This window comes from Pseudopodoces humilis, chromosome 22, assembly GCF_049639895.1.
Source record: "Pseudopodoces humilis isolate 2021_Gansu_Grassland_sample_001 chromosome 22, ASM4963989v1, whole genome shotgun sequence".
Lineage (NCBI taxonomy): Eukaryota > Metazoa > Chordata > Aves > Passeriformes > Paridae > Pseudopodoces > Pseudopodoces humilis.
In genome coordinates, this window is record NC_142221.1 from 4,558,295 (window position 1) to 4,574,840 (window position 16,546).

A 16,546-nucleotide genomic window follows, 5' to 3' on the forward strand; every position below is an offset into this window, starting at 1 on the left:
TTACCGTGGCAACCCCGCGTGTGGCGAGCGGGCCCGGCCCGGCCGCCATGGCGGCTGTGAGGGAGCCCTCTCCACCTGAGCTCCCTGTCACAACCACCGACCCCGGCGAGGGTGCCAGGGCACCACAAACACTGTGTCCCTCCCCCTCCCTACTCTGGGACGTTCACACAAACTTTAAAAACCTGGGGTTTTTTTGCTGTGTGTTTGGGTTGTTTATTTCTTTTTTTGTTTTGTTTTGGAGTTTTGTTGGTTTTTTAGTTTTTTATTATTATTAACTAAAATAACCAGACAAAGGACTGTGAAATTGAGAAAAGCATAATCTGCTTTATTTTTTTATTTTTTTTTTATTTAAATAAGGAGAATTCTTTCATATGGAAAGAGCTAATACAATCACATATTTGAAAGGAGAAACAATAGGTACTGAAACAAGGAGAAGGGCAATAAAGAGTGTGCCGCAACTGGCCTGGTTGATTCCGTGATTCGAATTCCGGTCCGAGTAAAAGTTTCCAAAAAATATAAACAGGTTGCACATTACACAATTATCCATCGTCTGCCCTTTCAAATATCTGGTCTACATGAAAAGACAAAGAGGAAAGGCCAAAAAAAATTTACTATACAGGTCATGAAGTTAAAAGCTTTAAGGAGGACAATATCCCCTTGAGAAACAACAAATGCAATTTATACAGAACCAGAGGGAGGATTCCAGCTAAGGACAATGCCTCAAGACATGCTAAAGGGTGAGCGCCTCACTGCTGCAGCTGTGATTCCTGGGGAAACACTCAAGGACATTGGAGCAGCCAGAACAAGCCACTAAACCCAAGGGAGTGTCTACAACCACTGGAAGACCTGGTGGTCTTTGGACTGAAATAAACAACAAAAATAACTGGATGCTCCTGTCTCTTTTGTTTCAGCAAAATGCACTTTTTCTGTCCATGGGCCACAACTAAGCACACTGGTGGCTGTTGTAAATTAAATTTTATTCACGAAAGCAACTTTCTTATGAAGAAACTAGGTTGCTGAATAAAAAATAACAAGTGCTACAAGGAATTAACCTGTGCTTATAACCAGTCTGGAGCAAAAGGGAGGGTTAAGAAAATGCAACAGAAGGGGTCCTGGCTGCAAGGTGACTGGAGGAACTAGGAGGTGAGACACAGCGAAGACACTCGGCTCATTTTGAATACCTATCTATAAATACACAGGAACCACAGGGCAGCTGATGGCTTTGCAGCATTCCTGCAAGGAAGGTGTTGATGGCATGAGTGCCTCTGCATGAACACCACACACACAGGATTGCAACGGGCAGCAAACACATCCAGAGGTGCTGACACTGCACAGCTGGCACAGCCAGGAGCAAGCTATGGAACATCAACAGCAATACCTGTGTCACTGGTGACTGTGCTGCTTCTGCTTGTCATTTAAAATATACTGGAGTGCCTTTTTTTTAGCTCTTTTTTTTTTTTTTCCCCCCCTTCCCAGACTTCAATGTTGGTTTGTTTTTAAATTAAGAGCTAACAGGAGAAGTGGTGAGGAAAGCAGCACTGACTGGAGCTGCTGGCCATGACTCACTGTGTGACAGGGAAATGATCACACAGGTGCTTGAGATCCTCTGCTCAACACGAGCAGCAGAGTCAGCCTCTGAACATTCCTGCTTCACCGTTGTTGCTGGAAAGATGGGCTCCACCTTTCTCTCCCACTGCACCCTGCACCTTTCCCAGCAGAAGGAGCCTGCAATTTGGTAGCTGCCTTCCAGTCAAAGCAAAAGCAACTTGCAAAGGAATAAATCAATCCTTCAGCAGTGGAGACAGCAAGCAGAAGGACTCTCTGATACGTTCTGTGTATCTCCATCCTCCTCTCCACTCTGGATTTTTATCAGCATTCCAGCTCCCTTGGTGTTTCTGCTCCTTTGAGGATCAGAGGCTTTTCCTTTTGACTCCAGAGCACCAAAAACTGCACTAACCTTGGACTAGCTTTAAACAAACAAACAAACAAGCAAACAAACAAACAAAAATATATGCCAGAGAAGGATATTGCACCATAGAAATTTGGGCTCTAAAACTCCTTTCCATCACACAAAACTCCACAAAGAGAGAGAGAGTCTTGCCAACTGCAGCCGACAGTCACGCAAAGTTGAGAAATGGAATGAAGCTCACATGCATTTCTTGGCCTTTCCTGCACAGAATAATTCAGACATAATATATAAATAGAGCAGTGAAACAATTACTTTTTCACCTAGACCTACAACATCAAATACGTATAAATAAATTCTAGTGTTTTATTCTGTTGGGGGAAGGAATGGAGGGATTAAAAGAGAAAGAAGGGTGATCTTTTTCAACAGGAAGTTTTGTAGTTTGATGGCATTTACACCAGAGGAACTGCAGTAGCTTGGATCTTGCAATAACCCAGTTTCTCCAACACGTTTGACCGTTTTGAAGTCACACAGGTGGGAGGAAGGAGGTTAGTGTCTTTGTAAAGCTGAAGTAGTGTGTCTTGAGTACGAAAGAGATGAGAAGAAGAGGGCTCAGATAAGTCTCTTTAGCCATTAGTTAGATTCTAGGCTTGTATTAGCTAGGGCCAGCTGGGCAGGATAATAAAAAAATCCCAAACAGACAATTCTGCTGTTAATGGTATTTCAAGGGAGAAAATAGAAATGAGGGTGGGATGACTTACTGGAGGTGCAATCTTTGGAAAACACTGGGAGCAGGTCTAGCAGATGAGGATGCAGATCTGGGAGATGTCTGAAGGTTGGGGAAATATTTGTCACTAAATCTCAAACCCTGTACTTTAAGGAGGATGCTAGAGAGATGCTGGCACACTCTGCTCTGAAATTAGAATCCATAAAACCTAAGAAAAAAAGAGCTCTTATTTTTTCTTAAAGTACCATCCTATCCCTTTCCCTTCGGGTTCTCTGCCATGATCCATGGGGACACCTGTGGAGAGGGGACATTACTATGCCTAAGTTAGTTTAGGTTTCTAAGCTCTTTAAAGCTACTGTATAAAAATCATATTTATGCCTAGCTTAAAACTTCAAATGCATCCTTACAAAGTTACAAAGGATCTTTTTCCGGAAAGGGGAGGAGGGGGGAAAAAAAACCCAAAAACTGCAAATGAAGAAACAATAACACCTTTCAGATCCCTTCCCCAATACATTCTTTGTTCAAAATATCTTCTTTGGAACCACTACCAAATGACTTTCTGCCACCCAGCAGAGGCCAACACAGCCTGTGAGCAAGCTACCATCTCCAAAAATGGTTCTGTCCCTCACTTCTGAGTGACCAGCCTACTTTACATTTTGAAAGAGCTAAACAACACAAACCAAGTTAGCTGAAAGTAGTTTTTACTTTAGACTACCATCAGGTGAAGGACTCAAAGCCCTTTCAGGAAACTTTTAAGTCTGTCCTAAAAAATCTACATACACACACGCACACACACACGCACACTCACATAAACCAAAACCAAACAGCCAAAGAAATAAAACCCAACCTCTCCCACTGGGATCTTCTTGTGTAGCTCATCAAATACTGGAGAGGAGTTGTGAGGTGACGATGCTGTACACACACTATATGCAACTGCATCAGAGTAAAGAACCTTTTGCTGTTCACCTGGGGAAGGAGAGGAGAAGGATGATTCCAAACTGCCTCTGTTCCAAACGCGCTTCCAACCCGAAACAGAAGGTTCCAAGTGTGCCTTGCAGAGGGGCTCCCTTACCAACGCATTTCTATGCAAATTTTACAAAAGGCAATGGAATAGAGGAACAAAAAGCAAGACTAAGGGAAAAGAGCAAAGCTTAGTAGAGCAGCCCCGAGGGATGAACACAATATAGGACAAGTCTCAGGAGACAAGAATTCAAGCAGCCAAGGCAGGGAGCATGAGAAAGCATCACAACTACAAAAAGTAGTCCGTACAGACCCGTTGGCTCTAGCCAACTCTTCTGACCCATGTGCTGTGAGGAGAATTTTTTTCTTCCTAACAAATGTTACATTTTGTAAATCTACGATTTACATTTTGGCGTGTGTTTTGCAGTCACTAAAAAAATCGGAAACCCATAAAAAGGAAAAATTAAACACCTAGATCTGCTTGGAACAGAAATCTGGTTTTTTTCCTTAAAATGAAAATGCCAAATTTTGTTGTGCACAAAGAACCCCAAAGCTGTGTTGAAGTGGTGCAAGTTTCAGGATTTATGCACTGATGTCCTATGTGTCTTTAGTATACATTTCCTCCTAATGCAAGCACTGCTTCTAGCTTAAAACAAAAATACTGAAAAAGTAACAAATGTCATAACTGTCCTGTTTTTTTAATCAAACAGTCTGAAAGGCTAAATCACCTGGGGAAATACACCCAAACAAACTCCAACTCTCAATATAGCACAGAACCATATACAAAACTAAGCAGAGTTTTGTCAGAACATCATTTTAGCTGAAGGGAATTCTTTCCTGAAAGGAATGAGGAAAGCAGAAAGAAGTAGGGGGGGAGGGAATGAGAGAACATATAAAAGTTCTGCTATAAACAAAGATACAGCTTTTTTTGTAAAAACCTCAGCTGCCTTTAAAATGAAAAATCTCAAACTAAACCCCTCTCCCCCAGTTGCCACTCTGCTGAGACAGAAGTAGGGAAGGAGAAGGATGGGCTTTGCCAAGTGAGCGATCACAACTACCTGTGAATGGGGCATGGGGAGGGGGGAAATAAAAAAAAAATGGCTGAAGCCACTTAAAAGTCACATGATTGGTTTGTTTTAAAGCAAGCAGGTCAATGTCATATCCACTGTTTCAAACTGCTTTGTTGGGAGAGGGGCTTGAATGATGTTGCTGTCAGTCAGTGTGGGGTGGGGATAGATCTGGTGAGACTTTCAGAAGATCCAGTGGGGTCCAGTCTAAGCTGCAGTGCCTCTCAGGCAGCAGGGCCAGCATCAGAGGTGCTCCTAGGCCTTGCTCTCCTCCACTTTGACTGCCTGAGGTTTGATCGCTCCTGTGCGCACTGGCTTCATCTGGTTTGTGGAGGCTGTTTCTTGCAGCTTCACTGCTCCCAGATTGGCTTTGTTATCATCCACCCGCTGCTTTGCCTTTTGACACAAAAACCAAAGCATTAGCTACGACAGACACCTCTAGGCAGGCAGAACAAGCAAACTGTGACCATCATTCGTGAAAAACATCAAATTTGCTCCTGTAGCACCTCACATTAAAGAATCTCAGTGTCTCACATATTTGGCAATGCGAGTAACTTATACAAATTCCACAGTATAACTTAGTAGAAATTAGTAGAACTAATTTCTCCTGACTTCCAAATTACACAGAACTACTCCTGGACTCAGTAAAACACCCACCTACCCAGGGGAAGAATACCAACTCCCATATGGAGCTTCAGTTACACAGACCTTTCTGCCTTGCTGCCTCTCCTTTGCAGCCCAAGACACAAGCACAACAGTGTGGAAGAGCAGGTGTTTTTGGGCTGTATGAAGAACTCAGGTACACTACCTGTTGTACATAGTGTCCTTGCACAGAGCCCATGCTCACTGCTGGTCCCGACGGCTTCCCGCTGGGGCTGGCAGAGCTAGGCCTGGAAATCGAAGAGTCGACAACATTCATGGAGTAAATTCTACAATGGAATGACAGCCTTATTCATGTGTGAAAGAAAAAAAGACAGCAAAGTAGCAATAGACAGGGCACAAATCTGTGCTGGGCAGATCAGTAAGCTCCACAGTCCAAACGGCAGCACATGGGTTGGGAGAAAAAAAATAAATTAGTGTCCCAAAAGCCTCAATGGCCTGATGTGTCCAGACATGAGCACTCCCATTGTCATAAACATTTATTCAGTATTCCTCAGATTTCCCACCTTCACAAGGAACAAAAGCACACACCAATTCCGACCTGTCTTTGAGATTCAGTGAACAAGTAACTTCATGCACTTCCCAAAAAGCACTGGGTCAGATACACACACTGACCCACACCCAGAATGAAAGCCATGACGACCATGCATTTAGATACTAGTATTTGGACTGAAGTGAGCACGTTCTAGACATGAAAACCCAGGTGGATCTTGTACAGTGATGATGGGTGTATCACATGTTTCTCTCCCATCCTAAGGAGCCCAGGTTCTGTGAACGTCTCACCTGTACGTGTGTGGGGACGGTACAGACCCTCCGGAGGACATGCTCTGTTTACCATCGGAGAAATGAAACCCTTTCATTTCCATCTGGGAAGACTACAGAGGAAAATGAGTGAGAGAGAGTAGCATCTTTGCATTCACAAATCACTCATTACTTCATATAAACACTAAAGCCAAATCTTTGCCCTTCTCCCCATCATGCCCATTAAAAGAAGCAGTATTTTTCAGGTGAAGAAAGTGAGGCTTGTAAGTGAAATAATCTGTTTCTATTAAAGCACCAAGCCAGCAGCACAAACAAATACAGAACCTGAAAGTTAACTGCTGTGCTCTCTCTCCCCTATAAGACGACAAACTTATGATATGAATCCATCAAACCAGACATGACATTAATGTACCTACTCAAATGGACAAGCTTCACAACAGAGTGAAATATCTGGGCAGTATTCCAACTGTGTCTGGAGCTCACCACCCCTCAAGCACTCTGGGGCAACCTGTGTAAACATGTAATAAAACTGGAGACTCCAAACTGATCAAGACAGGATGTGGCTCCCTGGAAACAGAATGATGACCAGCAGCAAAACCTGGAAACTGCTGGCTTGTGCTTTGGAGATGAGGGGAAAAGGGTTCCTTCATTTTAACAGCAATCCTTGGCTTGGATATTTAAGGATCCCAAACAAGCCATTCTCCCCTTTAACAAGCAAGGAGTAAAACTTCAACGCAGGAGGGGTTACTGAATGCCATAAGCAGCACCAGGAGTTAATCCTTACCTCCCTGCTGGCAGCAAGAACAGAAGGCTGGGATCCAGGAGGGAGGATTCTTCGGGGAGCTCCTACAGGCAGGTTTTGCCCCTGAGGAAGCTGGATGGACTGTGGCAGAAGCAGGGGCTGCTGGCCAGAGCCGTAGCGGGGCAGAGGCAGCTGGGAGCCAGGCACAGGCATTGTCAGCTGTGTGACAAGGACATGTAGTTACCTTAATGGCAGTAACAGTCTCGTGCTTGACATGCTGCCTCCCAATACCCTGAAAGCACAGCCTTGCCAAAAGGAAGCTCCCAAACAGTGCGGCCTGGCACGGAATAAACGCAAATGACTGTAACAGAGGGACTTTGACACTGAAATGGATATTCTGGCAGTGCTGCCAGCACCTTTATCAGCTGTGTTTTTAACATGCCACTAAGTTAACCTAACTGCCCGTGGATGAGGGCTTTCCTCCATTCCTAGAGCCCAGTTTCCCAGTCTTCCTCACGGTCACTTCATGAGTCTGCATTCCCTTCATACAATGGCAGTGTCAGACAGTGCAGCGTCAGGTGCCTTGTTTTACCTTTGAAAATCTCCTACACTCTTATACCAAAACATTTTGAGGACTGGACATCCAGAGAAAGCGATGGAGACCTCAGTTCCATGTTTCACAGTGAGCTTCAAACCAATGATGGACATAATTAAGAGCAATTATGAAAAATATTGTAGCTCGGGGCTGACACACCTCCTGTTCCCTCTGATTTTCTCACAATTGCTGGATTTGGGAGGTTCTATCAACACTTTAGAACAAATAAATAAACCAATCTAAGGCTGGCAAAAGAAACCAAGTTACTCGCTTATGATGGATAAAGCATTTCTTCAAATATTTAGTTTGCCAGTTTTTTCTGTATTTTCCTCACCTAAGTTACTTTCAGGATTAACTCTTTATGTCAGTCACAACATAAAAATCCCTCTGAAACAAAAAATAAACCTTAACAAGTTGCACAAGATAAAAGTAAGATGAGTTTAATAAAATTATCAAATTTCTCCAGAGAATCAGAGCACATGCCCACAAACACAGCTATGCTCACAGCAGAATTCAATGTTTTTATGTGAACCATGCTTTATTAAAACATTTTCACACATTGAAATTCCTGTTAGGATTCTATCAAACAGATCAGCTGAAGTTGTAAATGAGACTTGGACGACAAATGAACTGAGAAGACGGATGAGCCTTTAATACAAGTTCCTAGTTGCCCTGGAAGCTGAGGTGATGGGAGAGATGACTGGGATTTAGCTCTCAGAAGTGGTGCTTTTAGGACAACCATTGCATCATGGCCTCCTATGCATGCAGCACTGGAAGGTCTGACTTCCAAGTGACAAAATTACATCTCAGCAGGGACAGTCAAGATATTAGCAATCATCTCTTTAAATAAGGTGCTGCATATGTGAAACCATGGTTCACAGAACAGTGTCTTGGGGAAATCTTCCGCCTCTTTACAAAGAGTTTAGTTCAGACAGACATGTTACAACCCATTCTCAGAAACAAGTGGCTGTGAATTAGCCTGGACCAAAGGAGTGGCTCGCCAGTCCTGCTCCTAACCTGTGTGAGCTGAGAGTCCATCATCTGGGAGGCTCCCATACCAGCCTGGTTTATCTGCCCCTCATAAACCAGTGCCTGGCTTCCATTCATGGGCTGATAGGGGGACCCAGACTGGGTTTTCACCACCTCCAAGGGCTGCATGCCTGGGAAGGCGGAATATGGAGGCTTCAGAGCAGTGCCTCCTGTCAGGACCATGGTGCTGGGCTGGGACAGACTGGGGTGCATGTACACCTGAGACCTGCAGGAAAAAAACATGCTTCAGTCATTATGCACAAAACCTTTGGAGACTGTACAAACACACCCTGCCAAACAATATCTGGCTTGCCATCAGTTCTCAGACAACTAAACTGACAGCTTAGAAAGAAGCTGTGATGCCATTTTCCGTTTCAGCCACCAGGATTTTTTACTTCCACTCTTAAGAGCTTTTACAACCATGTCCTTGTGTTGCCAGAATATTCAACAAAACATTGTGTAGTATCTAATATTTATGTTCCAATATCCCACACAACCACCTGTGGATTAGCAATTAAGGGAGGCTTCAGGTTACCTAAAGTCTGCAGCAGTTTTGCAAAGCAGGAAAAAATCAGAAGTTAAAGATTCCAACAGCTCTAGCAAATAAAGAAGTTTTGGTTTTTTTTTTTTAAAACCTCAGTGTTCAGGCTTTTAAGGCATTAATTCAGATTTTTCATGCTCATGCTCCCTACACTGGCACTGTTACTAGGGGAAGGAAACAGCATTTGAACGAAGGGGAAAGGGAAGATGAGTGTGGGTATCTGATCAATGTACACACAGATCCGGAACACAAAAGAGAAAGCCCCAAGGAAAGAAAAACACGAAGCAGTTACCTGAAGGGCTGTATGGAGCTGTACATCTCCTGGGACTGGGAAACAGGCAGACCACCCCTCAGTCCAAGCTGAGCTTGGGCCTGTAAGGATGTGTGGAGGGAAATGGGAATCTGTTGAGCAGCAGCAGCCTGCAGAAGAAATTAATATAACTGAGGAGTACAAGAGAAGCCAGAAACTCTCCAAGGCTGTTAAAAACCCATCAGCTTCCTGCATGAGACAATCTGCAGTGACAGTTACCTACACTGGGCCTTTACCCAGCCCTGCATCATTCCCCAGCACAGCAGCACTGCCAAGGAAGACACTGCACAGGCACCCAGAGGTTGATGCCTGCAAGAGGCATTTGATAGACATGAGGGAACCAACATGCTCCTCACATAGAGAAGGCAGTGACAATCCAGCTCTCACCTGCCTGTACTCTACCTTGAAAGAGCTCTCCCCAGCCCTATCAATACACTATTTTACTTAGTGAAGTTACTCATTATTATTGACTGGCTGGGGAATTTACTGGAAGTCACTTGATCTCACACAGGCCTCAGCATCTGCTTCAGTTAAAACCAGTCCAAGGGCACTGGTACAGAAGGAAAGAACTCCTCAGCTTCTTCCCTTCAGTTTCACTAACCTCTGACGCCCACTGGGAAGTAGCATTCAAGGAACCTAAGTGGAGCCACATCTAGTTCCTTTGGGCTATGAAAGTGAAAAATTACTCCTTGTTTCTTAAATGCCACCCTGAAGAATCCTTGAAATACCACTTGCAAGCTGTACTGCTCCCTTACCTGTTGGTAGCTTTGCTGCTGAGGTATCGTCTGAGGGACCAGGCGGGGCTGACTTGCAAACACATGGCCATCCAGGTACAGGGGTGGAATGTGGTTACCTGGACATCAGAAAAGACAGGCTGTAAATTCAAGGTTCAGGGGAGATACAGGCACTGTATCTGCAGGTCAAGACTATTTCCTATCTCTCAGCAAGTTAGCATAAACATAGTACCCCATTCAGAAGACGCTGTAAAGCTCCTAAATCCACATACCAACATCTGCAGTAGCAGGAGAAATAATCATACCTTTCTGTAAGAGGCTAAATGTAAACCTAGGTTTCCCACCTCCACAAGAGTCAGACACTAGCAGTTCAGAAGTTGGTAACCTGTACTCAAAACTAAATGCCAGAAATCTGCTTTGCAATCATCTCATGTTTGCAGGGACAGAAAGAGCAAACACGGCGTTTAAGGCCTTTACACATGAGATCTAAAAGCCATATTCACCCCAAGGGTGGCACCAATTAGTAACTGCTGTGCCACTCCTGTGCTTTCATGCAGATCTGAACCAAAGGATTAAGCAGCAAGTTTAGGATGGGTAAGGAAGGAAACCACCTGACTTGGAATGACCTGTTTACCAAGTGGAACCTAATAACAGACTTACTACACATTTCACTCTGTTCTTGAACTGAGACATGAGAAAGACAGTGCATACATGAGAAACCCTTTGGGACCCAGAAGTCATCCCATGGAGAGAACCTCAATACATTTCCTCTTTCCAGATGCTCTCCCCTAATTACACACACTAACATGACTGAGTTAAGCTTTTCCTTTAACTAAAAGACAGCAACACCCTCCCCCTTCCCAGAGTTCTGTGCACTGCAAGCCAGTTGCTGTTTTGCTCTAAGTAAAAAGTGCTCAGAACCTATGACTTCAATGGCAAAACAAGCAGAGGAATGGCTTATAGTGATATTGGGACTGCTGAAGCCTCTTAGCCATAGGTCTCTTCTCTTCTATTCTACTGGGCACACAGTAAAGGGTAAGCAAGATCTATTGAGACATCAGAGACTTGCCACTACACAAAGAAAGCTGTCCTTGTATTAAGCTTTCACCAGCCACATTCTTCAAAGTGGGGAGACAGTCCCTCTTTATGTCTTGCCTGACTTGTTAAGGATCTGTCAAACACCAGACAGCCAATCACTCTACACATAAACTCTTCTCACCATGCTCTCATCTACCAGAACCAGAGGATGACTCCCAGATAACAATCAGACAATGAAAATGCTGCTGCAGTTTGTAGGTACCTGGGATAGATGCAGAGGGTGCTACAGATGCCACAGGCATAGGAGGCATAGAAACTCCACCAAAAGAGCTGTAGCTGACACCGTTGGAAGCTCCAACACTGGAAGGAGGCTGGATGCCTGAGCCTGCACCTCCTGGGGAGTTCTGTTCTGGTAAACTGGGAGAGTTTTCCCAAGCTTTACGAGCAGACTCCATCTATGGAAACAAAGAACAATAACTACACACAGTTCAAACAGGGAGCACATTACCAAAGCCTACAGCTGCTCATCTGTGTCCTATGAGCTCAAATTCACTGCACTCTAGGCACAGTGGAAAACTGGCAGGTCTGAGGTCGGAGGGGTTCTGCAAAGATTTGCAATGGACAAGAATGCTTCACAAATACTCAAACCCCTTGGTATTTGCTGAGCTTCTTGGGTTTGGGCTGGAGGTGTTTTTTGTTTTGGTTTATTTGGTTTTGTTGTTTGTATGCTTGAGTGGGTTTTGTTTGGTTTCCCCCTCTCTTTACACCACCAGACTTTCCACGATCTCTGAACAGCCACCTTACCCAGTACTGAAATAGGAAAGCTCTGTTGCACTGGTTCTACAATTGGCAAGGACTTACTGCATTCAGGACTTAAAACACACACCCTAGCACTCATGTTGAATAGCACATACGCACAACTTGCACAAAAGCTAATTGAAGTTTAACAATACCTAACAAAATACTGTGGGAAAGATCTTCCCACCTTCATTACTCTGCCCACAGAGACATGGTATCCACACACCTTCAGCTTCCTTACCTTAAGAGTAAGGTCTGCAGTGGGGAAGGACATGGGGTTCAGGCCGATGCAGCGCTGGAGGTGATGATCCCTTCGCAGGATGGGAATAGACTGTGTTAACCCTGCCTGAGGGGAGAGTCATAAAAGGAGAATATCTGTGAACTCTTAGGAGAATGTTATGAGCCACCAAGGCTAACAGAAGTTCAGCTAGGCAGCTCCAGTAACTGCATGTCAAAGAATTCAGTCCCCAATCACACTGCAGGAGCCAAGTACCGTGTTCAACCCATTCTACTCTTGCAATAAAGGAAGCTTTGGTTATGTGCAAAGACACCCCTCTACAGTCAACTATACCAGTTTTCACTTTAACTTATCAGTTTTGTCCAGTAACTTCCACTTGCAGAAGAGTTCTCCTTCCTGTTCCATACTTAGAAACTACCTGAGTGTTAGATAAAACCTGTTTCTGAAAAGACACACCCTTTAAGACAGATCTCCAAAATCAAAACCAAACAGCCTACAAACTTAAGACATTTCAAAAGCAGCTTTGTGTGTGTCTAACACTGCTGTCTACAGCTAAGCTACCAGCTGAGCTTTCAGTATGCTCACTTTCACACAGAATAATGAAATACCCAGATGGCTGGAATAAGCTGGGAAATCTCCAAAAAGGCCTGACCACCATGTTACAGTTCTCTGCCTTGCCGTGGTAGATGAAACCTTCTGAGGAAGCTGGGCAGTCAGGGTCTAAACACGTCACTATCTGCATCATGACCATGTCCAACACTTGTGTGTCTTGGGGGAAGAGACTGGTCATCTCCGAGATGGCTTTACACAGGTCACCATGATAATGAAGTTGCTCTCTACATTATTTCTGAGTTTGTGACACTCATTTTACCAAGATATCTTGAGATTTCCGTTTTGGATTTCAGTGACATGTGCTGCCTAACCATGAAATATGAAGTCAGATGCAAACATGCTTGCTCTCTTTGGAAGCACCTGAGGTTTACCTAAGGAGTATCTCCAATGAATCAATGTCAAAAGTAAAAAAATACTTACATTACTGGCCAAGGCATCCTGCAATTTGGTGACGGGGTTAGCTGCAGTGCCAGAGGCAGAACCAGGTGGCAAGCTGAAGTCAGAGTCCTGAAAAAGCAAAACACAAAATTTAAATCCAGGTCCATGCGCCAACCCCCTCCGCTTTTCATGGTTAATGACTCTAGCCTGAATTATGACGCTACAAACTAAAGACCAATCTCCAGTAAGCCTCGCTGGAAACAGCAAACACTTCTCAGCACTCAGCAGCAGGCAACCCCCAGAGACATACAAAAGCTTGGCCATGATTTTGTCCCTCACCTCTGTTACCACCCCCAGTTGGTCCTTGGGACAGAATTTCCAAGTGGGTACTACATGTTAACAGGACATCCTGAGTACCCGGTCTGTGTCAGTAATGAAATCTAAGGCAAACCTACAGGTGGAAGCTTCCTCTAAATAATCCTTCTGCCTCAAACCACTTTTCATGTCTCAAAAAGATCAAATCACCAAGAAGATAAAATTAAATTCAGTCCTCACTTTAGGATTTACTCCAAATTCAATGGGTGGCACAGGAAGTACAGAATCCACGTGAATTTCCACCCCGTTAACAGGGGGAATATTCCCTTCCAGCCGTTCCGTTCCCTCCGAACCCTTTCTGTTTTTCAGGGAGCGTTCGTTGCCGATTGGTCCAGGCTTGTGTTCCTTGTTCTGTCCTGAGCCTTGATCTGAATCCTTAACAGGAAAGCAGAGAGGCTGAGACACAAAGACCAAATAATCCAATCTCAAGCCTTAAAAATGCTATCAAGAACAACACAACCACTTCACAAGGTCTCTCACTCTGCGCTCTGGCTTGGCTGCGAATCCAGATTACCTTTTTATCAGTTTGCTTCTGCACTTGCTCCTTCTGGCAGTCAGGCTTTGGGTCCACCAGGCCAGCCCCATTCATCTCCTCTGGTTTGAGGGTGCCATATGGAGAACTGCGCTGAGAGGAGGTTGCGGAGGATTCCCGAGACTCCGCGCTCAAGTCAATGCCACTATCCCCCTGGCTGCCTTTAAATCCCTGCTATGCAAAGCACGAAATGTGTTAAAGCCCCGGACTCCAACCCAGCGCCACCAAGGAAAAAACATCCCAGAAAACAGCAAGACCATGTCCCTTTTTCAAATCATCGTCCTGGTTAACTGCAAAGGAGTTGGGCCTGACCTGCAGCACCCCTCTGCTGCTCCTTCAGCTCTACAAAGCCCTGAGACAGGTGAACTGATACACCAACCAGACCATGGCTCCAGAGTAAGGAAAGTTCTGTGTCCCACAGAACAACCAGGCTGAGATAGCCAAACTCACTCCACATGTAACCCAAACCAAATTTGAACTCTTGGTCTCCAGAGGTGAAGCATTCAGGAACTCCTCTGCCCTCCCTGCGTTAAGGCTACAGCTACACGCTGCTCACAGGCACAAGGCAAAGAGGACCTATGGCATTCCATCCTCCTTGACCACAGTCTGCACCCAGTGATGAGCTTTACCCTGGAACAGGCTCTATCACACAGTTACTCCAGATTTATACCCACACAACACCAAGCTGTGCTTGGTTCTCTAGGTCAAGATCTGAACAGCGTCAAGCTCAAATTAAAACTGCAGAGACAGTTTAAAGTGGCACAAGCAGAGCTGAAGAGTCACTAAGCACAGATGGAGCAATGAGAAGCATAAAAGCCACTTGCATTAATACTTTATACACACAATACCTGAAGGGCACCTTAGGTGCCACTTACCTCGGTGCTAGACTCAGTACCATTAAAGGTATTTACAGGCTTGCTCCAGGAATCACTGCCAGGAGACTGAACAGAAAGTGCTGGAAGAGAATGGAGGGCAGGGTTCAGCTGCTTGAAACACAGCTATGAGCACACCCTGTACACATTACAACATCAACCTGCCATTTCTAGACATGAGAAAGGGTATTTTCATCACTCCAAAAAGTTAAGTATGGCCCAGACATCTGAGATGCGATGCAGCAGAGAACACAGGGTTGAGAGTAGAGAACAAGGAGGAGATTTCTTACGGAACAGAACAACAGGAGAAAGGTCAGAAAGAAACAAGGGAGGCACTAGCTGTTCAGGGCTAGAGATGAGAAAATGTAGGAAAGCAAAATAAGAAAAAGTCTGAAGTAGATCTAGCCCAACCAGCTATAAAATGCTGTATATAGTAGGATCCTGATGTGAAACAAAGACCCAAGAAATAGATTAGGAGACTGACATGGCCAGCAACAGGAGGAGGATGGCTGAACAGTAGAGCTCAGAAGAGGCTACTCCACGTGTCTGCCAGCTCCCCTCCCACTCCCAGCATCAGACAGGAGAGGGCTGTCTCCTCTGAACCATGGACCCCATCCTTGCTGCACACCCCAGAGGCCTCCAGCTCTGTGAAACCCTTTGGAACAAGGGATCCAAGCCTACCTGGGCTGTTGCTCTCCCAGATCTCTGTGCCCAGGCTGTTTCCAGACACTGTTACATCGCTCTGCTCCAAGCACAGGCTGTTCTGCTTCTTAGCAAATCGCGGTGGAATGCGCGACTGAAGGACGCGGGCCTTGGCTGGTGCCTGTGACAGGAAAGGCGCAGGTGTCAGACTGGGAGGCTCCCTCAGTCTAACAGGACTGGGAAGAGCTGCCTTTTGCAGTGTGAGATCTTCTGGCAACAACACAGTGAGAGTGCAAAGTCCTCCACTGCTCCTGCTCCCCAATATCCCACCCACTACAGACAACAGCTGGCTTAGACAGTCAAGCTGCTTCGGATGAAGACCACTCTAGAAACTTAGCTCCCAATTAACAATTCTGCTGCAAGCCAAGGAGAGTCAGAAATCTCCCTTTTAGACCAGAAACTCTAAATATATTTCTGGGGCCCAGAACAGGATCTGTACCACTTTGGCACTGTCAAGTGTATGTTTTTCTGTTCATACAAACACTTTCTGGAGCCCTGTTTCTCTGACTGCAACCATGTAACAGGTCCAACTTTTCTGCCTCCCATTCCTCACCTGAGCAGCCTGCTCCTTCTTCCTTCGCTCCTCTTCCAGCAAACGACGCTGCTTTTTAGTAAGAACTTCAATGAAGCCTTCCCCTGCCACAGAACCAACTTCATTCTCTTCTGCTGTGTTTGACACCCGATTATCAATGATGGTACCTGAACAAAGCACACAGGGAGAATACAGTGCACATGTGTGTGCATATAAAGCTTTATACTTGCAATAATTTAAACAGCGTGCTCCAAAAAGGATCTATGCCACAATAAGTTCACCTAGCAACATCACAGTTACATTTTGAAAACAAAATCATCTGACATCTACAAGCCACTTTATCTTTCAGAACTTTGCTGTCTCCTCTGTTTTAGGATGAGCACACTTCAGCTGGAGAGCTTGGGAATGGCAGCTGTGTGATAACTCGGGTAACTTT

General features: G+C 44.9%; 1 protein-coding gene and 1 non-coding gene across 9 annotated transcripts in view; both read right to left on the bottom strand.

The window, feature by feature from the left end:
- Positions 1 to 304: 304 nt before the first annotated feature.
- The window catches only part of PRRC2B (proline rich coiled-coil 2B), a 46,334-nt gene continuing 30,092 nt past the window's right edge, over positions 305 to 16,546 (bottom strand). For 6 of the 8 annotated variants that reach the window (XM_014256281.2, XM_088066003.1, XM_088065999.1 and 3 more), the window contains exons 18-32: positions 16,132 to 16,277; positions 15,558 to 15,699; positions 14,880 to 14,959; positions 13,987 to 14,178; positions 13,653 to 13,847; positions 13,140 to 13,226; positions 12,111 to 12,215; positions 11,334 to 11,526; positions 10,055 to 10,152; positions 9,282 to 9,409; positions 8,437 to 8,674; positions 6,867 to 7,043; positions 6,104 to 6,195; positions 5,469 to 5,589; positions 305 to 5,056 (exon numbers count right to left, since the gene is read on the bottom strand). In XM_014256281.2, the coding sequence (XP_014111756.2) occupies positions 4,916 to 5,056; positions 5,469 to 5,589; positions 6,104 to 6,195; positions 6,867 to 7,043; positions 8,437 to 8,674; positions 9,282 to 9,409; positions 10,055 to 10,152; positions 11,334 to 11,526; positions 12,111 to 12,215; positions 13,140 to 13,226; positions 13,653 to 13,847; positions 13,987 to 14,178; positions 14,880 to 14,959; positions 15,558 to 15,699; positions 16,132 to 16,277 (2,135 nt within the window). In that variant the 3' untranslated portion in view covers positions 305 to 4,915. The remainder of the gene's footprint in view (positions 5,057 to 5,468; positions 5,590 to 6,103; positions 6,196 to 6,866; positions 7,044 to 8,436; positions 8,675 to 9,281; positions 9,410 to 10,054; positions 10,153 to 11,333; positions 11,527 to 12,110; positions 12,216 to 13,139; positions 13,227 to 13,652; positions 13,848 to 13,986; positions 14,179 to 14,879; positions 14,960 to 15,557; positions 15,700 to 16,131; positions 16,278 to 16,546) is intronic. The other 2 variants (XM_088066002.1, XM_005527288.3) reach the window with 2 other exon arrangements.
- Positions 11,017 to 11,097, bottom strand: LOC148182672 (small nucleolar RNA SNORD62). Its single transcript, XR_015774412.1, has one exon. It is a non-coding gene; the product is annotated as a small nucleolar RNA SNORD62 (small nucleolar RNA).